The following is a 17,839-nucleotide window of genomic DNA, read 5'->3' as shown; positions in this document are numbered from 1 at the left end:
AGTTCCATGTTCTGACACTATTAAATAATGTTTTCTCTGGCACCAATCCACCTTTTCCCTACAGTTTAAGTATTGATTTTTTTTTTTTAACTGAAGTAGCTTCAGTTTACGGCTCACATTTAAAACCTAGAAACGTTATTTCCATAAATGTTGGCAGAAACTGGTCACTGTTTATTTCACCAGCAGTCATAATAAACCCCTTCCAACTGACAATCTAACAAATCATTTTCTGTTTGCCACTAAGGTGGGTTCAATAAAATTTTTGTGCTCTTAAAATCCCCCTAATAAGAACTCCTGAAAGCACACATTTCCTTCCTAAGGCAGCCCTTGTGGTCAGTGCTCGCAGTGGCTCTCTTTCTGAATTCCAGAGGTGAGCACAACAGGTTAGTTGTAGTAATTAGAAAGTCTCAAAAATCAGGAAGGTATTAGTATGTTGCATATGTCGGTATGTGCTCATTTCAGTCAGTCAGTCACTTTTAAATACATGGGTGTACACAAACCTCCCCTCAGCCCTTCGCTTCTCCACAAGTCAAGTGTGAACAGTAGCAGTGGCCACAAGGAGTATCTTTAGACCCTTCCCAGCGGGTGCCTCCTGTTTGGATGCCCTGAGTGGCAATGGGGCTGGACAGATGCCCCACCACGATGGGCGGCCTCCCCACCAGCCTGCAGAACCAAACAGCAACCACTGAGCTCCATGCTGATGGGTCAAAGGACAAGCGAGGCATCTTAGAACAGGCCTGGAAGCTCCCACAAAGCTTACAAATGTGTTTGTTTTTTCCAAGACGGGCCAGACTGAGGCTGAACCAATGGGGTCTCCATCCAGGAATCTTCTAGGCTCTTCCAAGAAACACACTCAGGGAGGTGTTGGGTTGAGGTCATTGAGTGCAGCCTGCACACCAGGGTTTCATGGTAGGTTTGGAAGACCCAGCCCACTTTTTTTTTTAAGGTTTGGTTTCCTTTGAAATAGAAATTTTGGTAACTCAGCTCTACAGCCTTCAATCAAAGCAAAGTACTGACAATACTGACTGTACTATCACCCGGGTCCTCAGGGGACATCACTAGGGTAGGGGCGGAGGTGCTTTTCAATCCCCAGTGAAAGGAGGCCAACTTCAGAGAGTGAACGAGGACCCCCCACCATGCCAACTCAACCCATACGTGGAACAACAACATGTACAGAGAGCTCACCCCAGGCTCACAAGACAAGGACCCAACAGTACCTCTGCAGGGCACAGAGGTGGAGTGAGTCACAACACCCAACCCTGCCTGGGTCCCTGTGGACGTCGGCTTTCATTTTCTCACACAGCTGGGAAGGACACTGCAGCCCGGGGCTATAAGGGGAGTTCACAGCTGCTGGGCACACTATTTACAGACTCAGGAATCCCGGAGCAGGGCGTCCACTCGCTGGGTCCCCCACTACTTTCTAGTCCTGTCTCATCACCCTCTTCCCCACTGAGTTCAAAAGGAAGTTTCTCTGGTGGAGTAAAGGGTGGGGTGAGGAAAGAAAGGAGAACCCGGCATCCCGTGGGTGAAGGCCATCTCCCCCAGCAGGAAGCCACGTAAGATCTGATGCATTGCTGGGATTGGGGGCTGCTGTGGACACGGTGCATCCACCAGTAATAACACTGACTCCTCGGGCCAAACACCCCTGCTGGGAGTACAGATTTTGTGGACGTGGGCAACTTCAGCCCAAGACAGAAGTGGTAGGGGACTGTCCTGGGTGGGTACCCTCAAAGGAGAACCTGATGCAGGGATTCTTGTGCAGGTGAGTGAGGACGTGGTGTCAGAAGGGATGAGGGAAGCAGGATAGAGCTGAAGGAGAAACAGAAGGATGTGTCCGAGTTCCCCGAGGTTGGTAGAGTGCTCTGGGGGATAAGGGAAGCCCAGAAAAAGCATAACGTGTGAGTGTTCCACCCCAATTAACCACCATTACACAAAAACCCAAACACTCTATCCTTTTATTCCTTCCCAGGCTATTGCAGGAAAAGTCTTGTTTCCCAAACGCTGTGCCTTTCTCCTCTTGCCTTCAACCCTGGAGGGGCCCAACTACACAAGTGGCTTATTTGGAGAAGGGAATGAGGTTGAATAAAGAAAGCTCAGCTTCCAGAACACCACACTCTCTTGGTTTTCTCTGACCTTAAGGTAACTCCTTCTCAGTCCTTTGGCTGATTTCCCATTTCCCAGAGAGCCCAAGGGCTCCATCCATGGCTCTTTTCTGTTGCTTCTCAGTAATACTCAGAGACAATCTCAATGGCCCCTCCAGCTGCATGGCTTTAAATGCCACTGACATGCTGATGGTTCAGTAGGGGGCGCTGTGGTGCCCTGCCAGATCCCTTCATACAGCCAGTGCCCAGGACCCCCACCCCCAACACACTACCATGCATGGTAGCTGCCAGATGCCTACAGCCTCTTTTCCAGAGACTTGCCCTCAACTGAAGTCACTTGCCTTCAAATGTACCCACACTCCCAGAGAACTTCTCACGGCCAATAAATGACTGATAAAGGCTTTCACAGGTTCCTTCTGAGAGCACCCCCAACAATAAACCAAGTGCATTCAGATCCCTGTCTCGAGCTCTGCTGCAGACCTGACCTGAGAAAACTCTCCACTTTGATTTGCAGCCAGAACCTCCCATTCCAACCACAGACAGCCTGCTTTGCACCAAATTCCTTACTTACCCAGCCCATCCTTCCCTATTTCAGTAACTGGTAACTCCATCTTTCCTGCTATTCAGGCCAAAAACATTAATGTCATCATTAACTCTTCCTTCTCTTACACTCCACATTCAAACTCTCAGCAAATCCTATTGGCTCTTTTCAAAATAAATCTAGATATTTGACCACTGCTGTTGCTGTGGCCCAGGCCCAAGCCTGGAACCTTGCAGTAGCTTCCTAACAGGTCTTCCCTCTTCCTTCTGCCCTTGTCCACTAAAGTTTTTCACAATATGGCAGCTAGAATGACCCTTGCAAAATATAAATCAATCAAGGCACTCCTCTGTTCAAACCCTCCAGTGGTTCCCATCTCACTTAGCAGAAGCCAAGGCCCTCCACCACCTGTCCTCCCCAGCCGCCTCTCCTTCCATTCTCCCCCTGCCCACGACTCTGCTTGGTTTCCCTGCTCTTTCCTGACCACGTAGAGCAAGTTCTCACTTTGGGGCAGTGCACATCCTGTTCCTCTGCCTGGAATGCCTTGTCCAGGATCCACTTCCCTAACGTCTCTGCTCAACGTCACATTCCCAGTGAGGCCCCATTTAAAACTGCAGCCTCATCTCCAGGATTTCTTACTCCCTCCCCTGCTTTATTTTTCTCCACAGCAATTATCACTACATGATACCTTGTATATATTTATTCCTATGTATTGGCTATTGCTTTCTCCCTGTAGAATGTAAGCTCCATGAGCACAGGGAACTTTCCCCTGTTATTCTGTGAAGTATCTCTAGTTCCCAGGTCAATGCCTAGCACACAGTAGGTACTCAATAAATATTTACTGAAAGAATGAATGAAACTAGACAGCTCTGGCTTTCTTCCTTTTCCAACTTGGAGACTTATAACTAAGCATTGTCCTCAAATGGGATCAGCCAACCGTTGTAATTTTGGAGATGCAAAGTGGGGCAAAAGCCACATTTCTGTACTCTACACTCTCTACTCAACTTGTTTTTCAGTGGGTGCTAGAATTGGTACAAGTCAGACCAAGTGAAGACCATTGTGAGGCTGGAGAAATTTAGCCTTTGTCTTCCACCATCTTTCCCGGATGGGGAGAAAGGAGACTAAAATCTGGGAAAGCAAACAAGCCAAAGGAGGTTTTCACAATTATCATCTTCTAGGAATGTTTTTCTTATTTAAAAAATAATACTGATTTTCTGGGAAAAACAACAAACAAAAAAACAAGCCAGAGAAGACTGCCCTTCAAACCAAAATGGTAAGAAAGGCAGCTATGAACATGGGGAAGACAAGTGTGAACATGAGGAAGACAGGGATGAAGGTGTGAAAACAGATGTGAGGATAAGAAGACAGGTATAAACGTGAGAAAGAGGCCGGGCATGGTGGCTCACGCCTGTAATCCCAGCACTGTGGGAGGCCAAGGCAGATGGATCATCTGAAGTCAAGAGTTCGAGACCAGCCTGGCCAACATGGCAAAACCCCATCTCTACTAAAAATACAAAATTAGCCAGGCATGGTGGCACATGCCTGTAATCCCAGTTACTCGGGAGGCTGAGGCAGGAGAATTGCTTGAACCCAAGAGGCGGAGGTTGCAGTGAGCTGAGAACGTGCCATTGCACTCCAGCCTGGGCAAGAGAGCGAGACTCCATCTCAAAAAAAAGGTGAGAAAGATAGGTGTGAACATGAGGTGGCAGGTGTGAAGATGGGAAAGGCAGGCTCACCCCTGGTGACATGTAGTTAGAGAGACGGGGGCTTCCCTTTCACTTTGGAGAGTAAAGAGAAGGCTCTGAGGTATCAACAGCCTGGGCTGTTGGGAAAAGGACAAAGAATCTGTGTTTCCTGAACGCCAAGGGGAAGTCTCTTTGGTTGCTGTGGGCTAGCTGGTCTCCTCCAGTTCCAAGAGGTCATCCACATATTCCACAACTTCTCCCTGTAAGAGACAACAGGACAACTTTATTAAATGGGCTATTGGACTTTTAAAAGTACTGATGAGCAGAAACAGTATCCCGAGAGGCCATCACCACTGTCTGCTTTGGCTGAAACAGGTTTTTTCTGCTGGTCTGGGGCCCAGAGGACCTGATTTCTCCCTGTGGAGGGGACCTCGGCTTCCACTCCATTTGAACTTGGTATCAAGTGCTCTGCGAGATCCGCCAACATGCTGTGTGAGGCGGACAGCCCAGCCTGTGAACAGCTCTACTAAGTGCCCCTCCTGTGTGCACCTCTGCCTACTCCCCTTCCTCCCCTCTCATGTGTGCAGGTCTCCCACAGGAACATTTTCTATCTGTTCCCTTTCTGCCTTGACCACCAGAACACAAACTTCTCAAGGACCAGGGGCCTGGGTTGATTTTTCTTCCCCAGAGTCCAGCACACAGAAGGTGCTCAATACATGTGTTGAAGGATGAATGATTGAGTGCTTGCATACATACTGCTGGTGTGACTGAAGCAATCACTCCTCTTACAGGAGAGACACACAGGGATAGTGGGATCCACTTGCCCAGTGTCGGTACCAGGAGCTCACCTGCTCCCTCCTTCTGCAATCAGCCTTACACTTCAACTTGAAGCAGCCCAGCACCCTTCCCAATTTCTTTCTCCACATTGACTTCTCTTCTATAACCCTCCTGGACCACCAGCTGATGACACCCATTCTCTTTTCTGCAGAGAATGAGTGAATGACCAAGGCTGAGGCCCCTTCCATAAGAGTCAACACAGACTGGCCCCACCAACCCTGCTAAAACTCGACCTCCTTCACTGAGCTCACCATCCCAGGCCAAGAGCCTGTTGGCTCCTTTTGATGTTTTAACACAGAGAAATTTATAAAAATCTTGCAGCATTTGGGAATAACTGGAAAACCTATCAAGTACATGAGACACAAATGGGGGGTCCTAATATTATCATCAAATACTTCTACTATGTCATGCCTGAGATTAGAAACTCAAATTGTAGACACTACAGCTTGGAAAAATTGTTTTTCAGTTGCTTTCTAGACCCCAAAAGGAAAACACAGCATAGTAGAGGGATTATGTGTATAGCTATGACTTCTGCTTAGGGAGTTAGTATATCCTGCTGTGTGTCTGTTGTGACTTGTGGGATGATGGTATTGTTTGCTTTTAGCTCACTAGTAATAACTGCCCGAGGCAGCACAGACGAAAGAAATGCATCCCCTGCATGGCTGTTGTAGTGAATACTGTTGGGGCCTCACTCAGATCTCCTTCCCAGTGCACTCATCCCCAACTCCTGTGAGGGCTGCTTGCTAATGGCTAGCAGCTGCCCCTTCTCTGGGCAATTGCCTTTGGCCAAAAACAAAAACAAAAACAAAGAAAACAGCAGTCTTGACAGGGAGGTTACACACCAGCCCTTCCTGGCAACAAAGAACGAATGACAGGTTGATAAGGGGGACTACAAAAGGCAAGAACAACTCTGTGGTGCAATTCATGCTCCAGAGTCCCCCATGGGAGCAGGCGAAGCTTGACTCCAGCTGAGACCATGTATTTGTTGAGCTCCTTCCCCTGACCCTCATTCCGTTCCTACCTGAGAGCACTCCCTCAATACATCCTTCCAACAAATTATATTCTATTTCTTTTGGACTTTCCTGAAGCAAACAACCATCAGAACTTGAAACCTGAAGCATCCGTTTCAGCCTGTTTTAAAAAGTTTCTGAAACTGTAATAAACCTCTGCAAAATTTTGAACCAGTGCGTAAACTTTCAGGAGTGCTTATACACATTTCAACACCAGAAAGATAATAAGGAAGAATGCCACACATAGCAGCAGCTAAAGTGTACTGATGCTTTGTTTCAAAGTAGTATTATGTCCTTTGGAAAATGGAAGGACTAACTAAGAATTTGATGATTTTGGTTATATTTTCATTTCAAAGTATTACTTGCCATAATTTGGTATATAGTAAGAAAACGGTTCATTCTTTAGAGATGGATTAGTTCTTCCACAATTCTAAAGCCTCAATTAATAAGCAAACTACTCCAGAACCTTCAACAAAGTCCTTTTATCTTGAAAGTGCCAAATCCAAGAATCCTAGGAATTTTAAAGCCTGCAATAAGCTTGGGGTGTTCATTAGATGATTACTAACCCTCTGTGTGACTATGAGCAAGCCACTCTGTCTTTCTGAGTTTGTTTCCTTATCTGTGACATGAGAGAGCTTTACTGAATCATGTGAAAAATCTCTTCGTGTTCTAATATCTATGATTTGCTTTCTATATATGTTGTTCTTGTACATCAGAAGTCTTGAAAATGTTCACAGCCTCAGACCAGGAATTTCACCACTGGGAATTTTTTCTAAGGAAATGATTAGAGAAGAAGTAAACAATGTAGTCCCTGCTATGCTATTTGTAAAAGCAAAAAGTTGGAAGCAAACTAAATGCCTACAAAAAGGCTATATTTCTTAAAATTATCTATATCATGTAATATTAGTCACAAAAGTCATTTTTATAATGAATATTAACAAGGGAAACAAAAATCATGTGACCATCTCAATAGATGCAGAAAAAGCATTTGACAAAATTCAACACAAATTCATGATAAAAACATTCAGGCCGGGCGCCGTGGCTCACGCCTGTAATCCCAGCACTTTGGGAGGCCAAGGCAAGTTGATCACCTGAGGCCAGGAGTTTGAGACCAGACTGGCCAACATGGTGAAACCCCGTCTCTACTAAATACAGAAAAATTACCCGGGTGTGGTGGCACATGCCTGTAATTCCAGCTACTTGGGAGGGCGAGGCAGGAGAATCACTTGAACCTGGGAGGCGGAGGTTGCAGTGAGCAGAGATCACACCACTGCACTCCAGCCTAGGCAACAAAAGTGAAACTCCGTCTCAAAAAAAAAAAAAAAAAAATTCAACGAATTAGAAATAGAACTTCCTCAGCCTAACAAAGGGCACCTACAAAAAACCCCCAGCTAATAACATACTTTCACATTTAATGCTGAAAGACTGTATGCTTTTTCCTTTTAAGATTGGGAACAAGACAAGGATGTTCACTCTCTCCATTTCTTTTTTTTTTCCAGAGAGACAGGGTCTTGCTCTGTCACCCAGCCTAGTGTGCAGTGGCATGCTTATGGTTCACTGTACCCTCCCACTCCTGAGCTCCAGCAATCCTCCCACTTTAGCCTCCTGAGTAGCTAGGATTACAGATGTGCACCATCATACTTAGCTAATTTTTTTTTTTTAGACAGTGTCTCACTGTGCCACCCAGGCTAGAGTACAGTGGTGTGATCTTGGCTCACTGCAATCTCCACCTCCCGGGTACAAGCGATTCTCGTGCCTCAGCCTCCTGAGTAGCTGGGATTACAGGCATGTGCCACCACGCCCAGCTAATTTTTTTGTATTTTTAGTAAAGCAAGATTTCGACCGATTGGCCAGGCTGGTCTCAAACTCTCGACCTCAGGTGATCTGCCCACTTCAGCCTCCCAAAGTGCTGGGATTACAGGTGTGAGCCACCACACCCGGCCTAATTTTTTTATTTTTTGTAGAGATGGGGTCTTGCTACGTTGCCCAGGCTGGTCTCAAACTCCTGGGTTCAAGTGATCCTCCTCCCTCAGCCTCCCAAAGTGCTGGGATTAGAGGAATGAGCCCCTGTGCCAGGCCCACTCTCTCTGCTTCTATTCAACATAGTACTAGAAGTTTTAACTAGAACAATTATGCAAGAAAAATAATACACATACACATACAAACTAATAAATAAGTTCAGCAAGTTTGCAGAATCAATACACAAAATCTATTGTATTTCTATTCTTTTAGAATATGCCCAAAAATGAAAATAAGAAAACAATTTCATTTATAATAGCATCAAAAAGAATAAAATGCTTGAATACTGGGGGTTGGAAAGAATTTATTTTAATTTTTTAAAAAAGAATAGAATGTTTAGGAGTAATAAAATAAGAAAACACTGTGAAATAAATTTTTAAAAAATCCAAATAAGTGGAAAGACTTCTCATGATCATGGATTAGAAGACAATATTAAGAAGCCAATACTACCCAAAGAGATTTATGTGTTCAGTGGAATTCCTATAAAAAAATCCCAGCTGCCTTTTGCAAAAACTGAAAAGCTAAACCTATAATTCATATGGAAATGTACAGGACCCAAAATAGCCAAAATCATCTTGGAAAAGAAGAACAATGTTGGAGGACTCACAATTCAAATTTCAAAATATAGTATAAAGCTACAGTAATCTAATCTTGGTTGAAAGTCCACGTAATTAAAAAAAAAAGCTATAGTAATGAAGACTGTGTAGTACTAACTTTAAGGATAGAAATCAAGATGAGTGGTATAGCTGAGAGTCTGGAAAATTAACTCTCACATTTATGGTCAACTGATTTCTTTCAAAGGGTACCAAGACAATTCCATGGTGAAAAAGTCTTTTCAACAAATAGTGCTGTAACAACTGGCTATTCACATGCAAGAGAATGAAACTAGACCTCTTCCTAATATCATACATAAAATTAACTCAAATGGGTTGTAAATTTAAATGCAGGAGTTAAAACTACAAAAATCATAGGAGTAAAAATCAGGAGTAAATCTTTGTGACCTTGGATTAGGCAATGGTTTCTTAGATATGACACACAACACAAAAGCAACAAAAGAAAGAACAGATAAATTGAATTTCATCAAATTTGAAAACTTGTGCTTCAAGACACCATTTAGAAACTGAAAAGACAACCCACAAATTGTGAGAAAATATCTACAATTCATATATCTGATAAGGAACTTATAACTAGAATATCTAAAGAACTTCTACAACACAATAATAAAAAGATAAGTAACAATTTTAAAGTGTACAAAAGATTTGAATAGACATTTCTTCAAAGATATACAAATGGCCAATCAGGAAGGGATGCTCAACATAGTCACTAAGAAGGTGCAAGTCAAGCTGGGTACAGTAGCTCACACCTGTAATCCCAGCATTTTGGGAGGCTGAGGCGGGTGGATTGCCTGAGGTCAGGAGTTTGAGACCAGCCTGGCCAACACAGTGAAACCCCCAACTCAACTAACAATACAAAAAATTAGCTGGGTGTGGTGGTGCATGCCTGTAATCCCAGCTACTAGGGTGGCTGAGGCAGGGAATCACTTGAACCTGGGAGGCAGAGGTTGCAGTGAGCCGAGATCGCACCATTGCACTCCAGCCTGGGCAACAAGAGCAAAACTCTTGTCTCAAAAAGAAAAGAAAAACAACAGAAAGTGGAAGTCAGAACCACAATGAAATACTACTTGCATCCACTAGCATGGCTATTAATAAAAAAGACAATATTAAGTTTTGTTGAAGATATTGCAAAGTTGGAACTCTCATACACTGCTGATGGGAATGTAAATGGTGCAGCCACTTTGAAAAACAGTCTGGCAGTTTCTCAACAGGTTAAACCGTTACTATATGGCCCAGCAATCCATTCCTAGGTATGTACCTGATATGGTTTGGATATATGTCCCCTCCAAATCTCATGTTGAAATGTAATCTCCAGTGTTGGAAGTGGGGCCTGGTGGAAGGTATTTGGGTCAGGTGGGCGGATGCCTCAATAATGTCTTGGTGCTGTCCTCATAATAATAAGTGAGTTCTCACTCTGAGTTCACACAAGATCTAGTTGTTTAAAAGAGTGTGGCATGCTCTTGCCATGTGACATACGCCAGCTCCCCCTTTGCCATGACCATAAGCTTCCTGAGACCTCACCAGAAGCCAAGCAGATGCCGTTGCCACACTTCCTGTGCCACCATGCCCAGCCAACTTTTAAATTTTCTGTAGAGACAGAGTCTCACTATGTTACTCAGGCTAGTCTTGGGCTCAAGCAATCCTCCTGCCTTGGCCTCCCAAAGTGCTGGGATTACAGGCATGAACCACCACACCCAGCCAGGTATTTCTTTACAGTGATGCAAAAATGGCCTAACATAATACCTATGTATATACTCCTAGGTATAAAAAACTGGAAAGCTTATGTTCAAACAAAAATTTGTACACAAATGGTTGTAGCATCATTATTCAAAATAGCCAAAAAGTGGAACCAACCCAAACATCCATCAACTGAAGAATGGATAAACAGAATGCGGTACATCCAAAAGAAGAATATTACTTGGTAGTACAAAGGAAATTTTACAGGCAACATGTTCAACATGGCTGAACTTTGAAAACATATGCTCAGTGAGAGAAGCCAGTCACAAAAGACCACATATCCTATATTTCCATTTATATGAAATGTCCACAACAGGCAAATCCACAGAAACAGAAAGTAGATTAGAGTCTTCCAGGGGCTGGAGGTGGAGGCAGGAGTGGGAATGTTGGCCCAGAGGAGAAATGGGAAGTGACTTAGCTATGGAGTTTCTTTTGGGGGCGATAAAAATGTTCTAAAGTTAAGTAACAGTGATGGATGCAAAATTTTGTGGATATAACAAGTACCACTGAATTGTATACTTTAAAAAGGAGAATTTCATTTTTTGTGAATAATATCTAAATAAAGCTGTTTTAGAAAAATATAACAAGAGAAACTGCTCACATAATAATATAAAGTGAAAAAGTCATGAGACATTATTATAGCTGAGTTTATAATAAATATGTACAAAAACAAATTTAAAACTATAAAATTTTTTTCTTTAATAATAAAAAAATGGAAAGATATATACCAAAATATCCATATTAGCTTGCCTCTAGATAACTGGGAAGTCAACTCCTCTTACCTTTTCTAAATATATTTTTCTATACTTTCCCTTTTTTTTTTTTTTGAGGCAGGGTCTTCCTCCAATTGCCGAGTCTGGAGTGCAATGGCGCAATATCAGCCTCAAACTCCCCAGACTCCTTCAGCCTTCCAAGTAGCTAGGACTACGGGTGCACTCCACCATACCCAGCTAATTTTTTTGTATTTTTTGTAGAGACGAGGTTTTACCATGTTGCCCAGGCTGGTCTTGAACTCCTGGTCTCAAGCAATCACCTGCTTTGGCCTCCCAAATGCTGAGATCACAGGTGTGAGCCACTACACCCAGCCTCTGCTATACTTTGCAAACCACAGTGGCCAATCTTGTTGGTATCTGGCCGGTGTTCCTTCCTTTAGGGAATGGGGGAATGGCCCCTGTGGCATCTTGGGATCCTGTCTCAGGCTCTGCTTCAAGGATACCCAACCCAAGACATAGGCATTGCATCACTTTCCAGTTTAGAAAGCATTTCCACATGCAACACAGTATTTTATTCTCACAACCCTGGGAGGGCAGTATTATTATTCCCATTTTATAGATAAAGAACTGAGACTCAGTTGTTTAATGCCAGTGATGAGTTCATCCCATACATATTTGTAGACAGAAAACAAATTCCATGAAGATGTCTTATTCAGAGGTACTTCACCTAAAACGGGTATAGGAAGAGCAGACCTGGAGGCTCAGGAAACTTGCTGGCCCCATGCTCCTCATCTATAAAGCGAAGGATCAGACCAGAGCAAGCTCACAGCTCTCTTCCAGCTCCAATAGCTGACAAGTCCCCAGCCTTCTCAGTAAGCATTTTCCAGTTTGTTCCAAGCAAATACTCTAAATACTACCGCTAATGATGGCTTTTCTGTGACCAGGCTGCCCCATCACAAAATGACCACTCCATAACCAGTTGAGTCGGGGTCAGAAAAGGGGTCAGCTGAGTAAGGTGGAATCAGGAATTTCAAGCAATTCTAGAGAATGACAAAATGCTTACAGTAAAGATGCAATTTAGAAAAAATAATAATAGCAATAGTCTAGCAGAAAAATTAGGGTGCGAGTATCCATGTCTCTTCAGAGTGCTGAGCAATTAAAAATTCAGTTTTTATATAAAGTGAAAAGATGAAGAATGACCACTGTGAATTCCTGGAGCGTGGCCCCACACCCGTTTCACTATCAGGAAATGTGGCACTCCTGCCTAGGTTTCCTAGAAAGCCACTCTTTCCCATACCAGCATTCTGACTGTCACTGAAACACCCACAGGAACTGTCTTTCTCAAGGTCCCCTCTGTTTCTTACTTCAGGGAGGACTCAGCCTTCCAGTGATTTTAGCAAAGATGTGAGTAATATTTTCTCTTAGCCACCAGACATGTGCTAAGCATGAAAACTTACCTCATCATCATCCATTATATTTTCCTTAGCAAAGTCATACAGCTCCTTCTGGAGTGTGGTCACATTAAAGAACTGAACTGCTTCCTGTTCAGACACAACAGAGAACAGTTTATAGGACCAACCTTTTCATCTTAGAACTGGGAGGAGGGAGGAACAGGATATGGGGTTTTTTCTAAGGTGATGAAAATGTTTAAAATTAGATAGTGGTAATGGCTGTATAACTCTGAATATACTAACAACCACTGAATTGTACACTTTAAAAAGGTGAATTCTATCCTATATAAATTATATCTCAATTTTTAAAAAAGAGTGGCCAGCCCTCAGTGGAAGACAAACTTACGAAAATCAAGATGGCATACAGAAATCCCAATGAAAATACAAGAGCAAAGATCAATTAGAAAAAATCTTTTGAAAGTAATATATAATGAATGGGGTTCACTGACAACACATGCTAAGTGGTCAGTTTGCCTATCAAGGGAATTAAATGATGGTCCATCCACAAAAGAGACTACCAGGGAGCTGTTAAAGGATAATAATTAAGATGATACATGGATGTGACATGGAGAAATATTCACGACAAATTGTCAGAAAGACAAAGAAAGTTGCAAAAAGTTGTAAAACTATGTAAATATGACCTTGTTTTTATAAAAATACACAAATATTTACTATATATATGAGTAAATATATACCTTTAAAGCAGGAGATAAAGAGATGGCACAGGCTGGGCGCAGTGGCTCACGCCTGTAATCCCAGCACTTTGAAAGGCTGAGGTGGGCAGATCACCTGAAGCCAGGAGTTCGAGACTAGCCCAGCGAAACCCCATCTCTACTAAAACTACAAAAATTAGCGTGATATGTTGGTGCACGCCTGTAATCCCAGCTACTCGGGAGGCTAAGGCAAGAGAATCGCTTGAACCCAGGAGGCAGAGGATGCAGTGTGCCAAGATCACGCCACTGCACTCTAGCCTGGGTGACAGAGCAAGACTCTGTCTCAAAAAAAAAAGAGAGAGAGAAGGTGTAGGATTACGAGAGAATTTTGTTTTCCGAGAGAGAAAGAAGGTGTAGGATTATGAGAGAATTTTGTTTTCAAAGTAAAATATTTCTGTAATGTTTGAAATTTGTAGAGTTTTTACAGATTCAGAAATCAGAATGAAGCAGTAAAATGTTAAAACACACACATGCACAAAACTACAGAAAAAAATGACTTTTCCTTGATTTCCTTTTTTTTGGCGCAATCTTGGCTCACTGCAACCTCTGCCTCCTGGGTTCAAGTGATTCTTCTGCCTCAGCCTCCCAAGTAGCTGGGACTACAGCCATGTGCCACCACGCCTGGCTAATTTTTGTACGTTTAGTAGAGATGGGGTTTCACCGTGTTGGCCAGGCTGGTCTCGAACTCCTGACATCATGATCCGCCTGCCTCGGCCTCCCAAAGTGCTGGGTTTACAGGCATGAGTCACCGCGCCCAGCCCCTTTATTTCCAAAATAACCCTTTCTCTTAAGGCACGAGGTAGTCTCCAGAAGGCAAGAATGAAGAGAAAAGGGAAGGTGTGGTGCACCAGACTTACAGGTCTGGGCTGGAAGTGCTCATCCGAGAGGCCCCAAGTGTCCCTGTGGTACTGGTAATACACCAGGTTCTGCTGCATGACCTTGTCATTCTGATCAAAGAGCAGGTAGCTGACTGCACAGGGGGCTGCATTCTTCAGGTCGTTCACTAGGGTTGGGAAGAAAAGACAAATGAAGAAATCAGCAAACCACACCCTATAATTTCTCTGCTTCTAAACAAAAAGGCCATATGAACAAGCCCCTTCTCCACAGTCCTTCTTCAGAGAGCCTGGGGCCGACTGGCAGCCCTGGGTGGGCAGGCCACAGATGGGGTCTCCACGGCAGCCTGGAGGCCAGGCTTGAAACTTAGTTCTAGTTAGGCACATGCCTATGGAGAAATGCCTATGTTCCACTTCCAGCTCTGGTGACCCGAGCTGGTCTCAGGTCCCTGGAAGCAGCTGGAAAAAGCTGGATTGTCCTGGGGCTGAGGGAGATAGGGAGGATGTGCTCAGCAAACAGGTGTCTCATCTGGGGCCTAGAGTGTCTGGATCCCATCTGGATGGGACCACAGTCTCCAGATCTAGGTTAGCTCCCCTACAGCTAAACCAGACCTGGAAAACCCAAAGGATGGTGGAGCCTCTGGGTTGGAGGGGATTTGGAAAGTCGCCTAGTTTTGCCACCTCCTGAGGATGGAACTCCCACCTCCAGCCTCTCTGCTTGGTGTTGCCCACCTGTGACAGTACCTTCAGCATAGGGATTTTGCAGGGCTTGGGATTTGTCTTGGGAGTGCAGGATGAGGAAGAGGTGATGAGACACAAGCCCCTGGTATGTATTCTGGCACATTCCACTCTAATTTACACAACAGTACCTTTGCTAAAGCTGTGGTTGGCCGGAGAAGCCAAAGCTTGGGTATGAATAAATTGTGCCACCCAGTGGCTGTTTCCTGTAATGACTACTTTAAAGCCAGCCCTTAGGGGCATTTACTCTTCAAATATAAATAACACCACCTGCCCTCAAGCAATGTAGCATGGTAGGTGGTCTAGAAAAAATTCAAAACGGGGCAGATTTTCAGGAAGCTCATTTCAGGAAGTACACTTTATTCATACTGTTGATCCCCGAAAGCAGATTTCCTGGGAAGCAGCAAGCATAGCTAGAGGCCTCAGTCCACCAGTGTTGATAAGTCTTTGCCAGTTTCTGATATGCAGGGCGATTTTCAGGGCATGTGAGGATTTCAGAGGCCCAGGGAGCTGCCAGAGCCCGCATGCATCCAGAACACTTCTAAATTCCTAGTGTTCTAGCTTCATACATTTAGAACCAAGCCATGCTCAGTGAGCTAGAAGACCTTATGGCTTTTTATATTTATATAATACATATTCTTTTTCTTTTTCTGACCTTCAGGGTGCAAGGCTTACTGTGTTCTGAAGAGGATGGGAGGTGAGATAAAGAGGAAACCCCCCCCCCAAAAAAAAACAACACAATTACCACAGTGGGAAAGGAGGGCTAAAGCCAAGATCACCTCTCTCACTCTTCCCAAGGCACCCTGAGACCAGCCACTCCTGAGTGTGAAGGGGCGACCCAGGGGATCTATTCTAGCCAGAAACCTGCCACCGCTAGACCCTGGCATTTCATTAGGGCAGAGGAAGTCCTGCTGCCACTGTCCCTAATAATTCTTCTGTGATTGGAACTGAACTGCCAAGGGACACACTGCTTGAACAAGTGGCACTTGGCAAAGTCAGGTACAGGGAGAGGAGGAAAAGCCGAAACACGCAGGCTCTGAAGTCTAACCCTGAACTTCCTTCTCTCCCATGTTTGCTTCCCATTGTCCACTAGAACGTTCTGATTGAGAAACTCCCATTTCAGATCAAGGGAGGACCAACTAGAATGAAACTAACAGGACAGGCGCAGTGGCTCACACCTGTAATCCCAGCACTTTGGGAGACTGAAGTGGGTGGATCACTTGAGGTCAGGAGTTCAAGACCAGCCTGGCCAAGATAGTGAAACCACATCTCTACTAAAACTACAAAAAATTAGCTAGGCGTGGTGGCACACACCTGTAATCCCAGCTACTCAGGAGGCTGAGGAAGGGGAATCACTTGAACCTGGGAGGCGGAGGTTGCAGTAAGTCAAGATCACACCACTGCACTCCAGCCTGGGCAACAGAGCAAGACTCTGTCTCAAAAAAAAAAAAAAAAAAAAAAAAAGAAAAGAAAAGAAAAGAAAGAAAAAAGAAAAGAAAATAAACTCTAACAGTCTGAAAAGTAAAGCTAGTGATGAAGAGGAAGGGAAATAATGATAACAAAAACAAACACACAGTTTGCTATGTGCCAGTGTGGGAATACCCCAGACATTTCACATCTATTAACTCATTTACTCCTCAGGACAATCCTATGAGGTTAGTACTACAATCTCTATTCACAATGAGGAAACTAAAGCACAGAGAAGCTAGTAAGTGATAAGGCTGAAATCGAACCCAGGCAGTGTGGTTACAGGCTCTGCCCTGAATCACTAAGCCATGCTGCCTTTTTGTGCAAAGCATAGCACCAGGGTTGTCAGTGGACCTCGATGAACTCTCAACAACCGTAGCTAAGAGTTATTACCTCTATTTTACAGTCTTAGAAGGACTAAGTGCCTCACCCAAGATGTCACAGAAGATTACTTACACTTATAATAGGCAAACTGCAAGTAATGATACATGGTAGCCACAAATTTCTCAACCGGATAGCCTCCTATAACTGGGGTGAGGTTCTCTTCACACTGTATTTTGCATTCCAGAACTTCTACATAATGATCTGAAACAAAACATATAAATTTTCAGAGCAGTGCATCCATTACTTTCTTAATATGCTACTGCCTCCTGCCCAAATGAAAAAGTTAAAAGAAAAATATTTACAGGCCAGGCGCGGTGGCTCACGCCTGTAATCCCAGCACTTTGGGAGGCTGAGGTGGGTGGATCACGAGGTCAGGAGATCGAGACTATCCTGGTTAACACGGTGAAACCCCGTCTCACTAAAAATACAAAAAATTAGCCGGGCATGGTGGCGGGCACCTGTGGTCCCAGCTACTCGGGAGGCTGAGGCAGGAGAATGGCGTGAACCCGGAAGACGGAGCTTGCAGTGAGCCGAGATCGTGCCACTGCACTCCAGCCTGGGCGACAGAGCAAGACTCCGTCTCAAAAAAAGAAAACAAAAAGAAAAAGAAAAGGAAAAATATTTGCGACACCTACAAGGAGCTGAAAATCTTTAATATACAAAGTTGTTTCAAATCAATATGAAAAAGATGAACATCCACTATATAAATGGCCAAATGATATTAATAGAAATTATTAAAATGTCTAAAAAAGATTGAGAGACGCTACACCTCTTTTATAATTAAGAAATTCAATTACCACCAAAATAATTTAAACTACTAAATTGCAAAAGTTTTACAAATTCATAATGTAGTATTAAGAAGAGAACAGTGAAACTTACACTCTCATATTCTGTTGATGGAAGCAAAACAGGAACAAACTTTTTGGAGAACAATTTGGCAAAATTTATCAAAGGTTAAAATACACATATTTTCCAAGCCAGCTGTCTACTTCTAGGAA

At 43.8% G+C, this 17,839-nt stretch overlaps 1 protein-coding gene across 1 annotated transcript in view; it reads right to left on the bottom strand.

Moving 5' to 3' along the window:
* Positions 1 to 3,791: 3,791 nt before the first annotated feature.
* Positions 3,792 to 17,839, bottom strand: part of CRTAP (cartilage associated protein) — a 29,139-nt gene continuing 15,091 nt past the window's right edge. Inside the window, 4 exon segments of the mRNA NM_001280476.1 lie at positions 3,792 to 4,585; positions 12,713 to 12,796; positions 14,277 to 14,422; positions 16,914 to 17,042. Coding sequence (NP_001267405.1) covers positions 4,532 to 4,585; positions 12,713 to 12,796; positions 14,277 to 14,422; positions 16,914 to 17,042 — 413 coding nt within the window. The 3' untranslated portion in view covers positions 3,792 to 4,531.

Source organism: Pan troglodytes, chromosome 2 (genome assembly GCF_028858775.2).
Source record: "Pan troglodytes isolate AG18354 chromosome 2, NHGRI_mPanTro3-v2.0_pri, whole genome shotgun sequence".
Lineage (NCBI taxonomy): Eukaryota > Metazoa > Chordata > Mammalia > Primates > Hominidae > Pan > Pan troglodytes.
The sequence above is the reverse complement of the archived record's forward strand: the minus strand, read 5'-3'. Positions and strand labels throughout refer to the sequence as shown.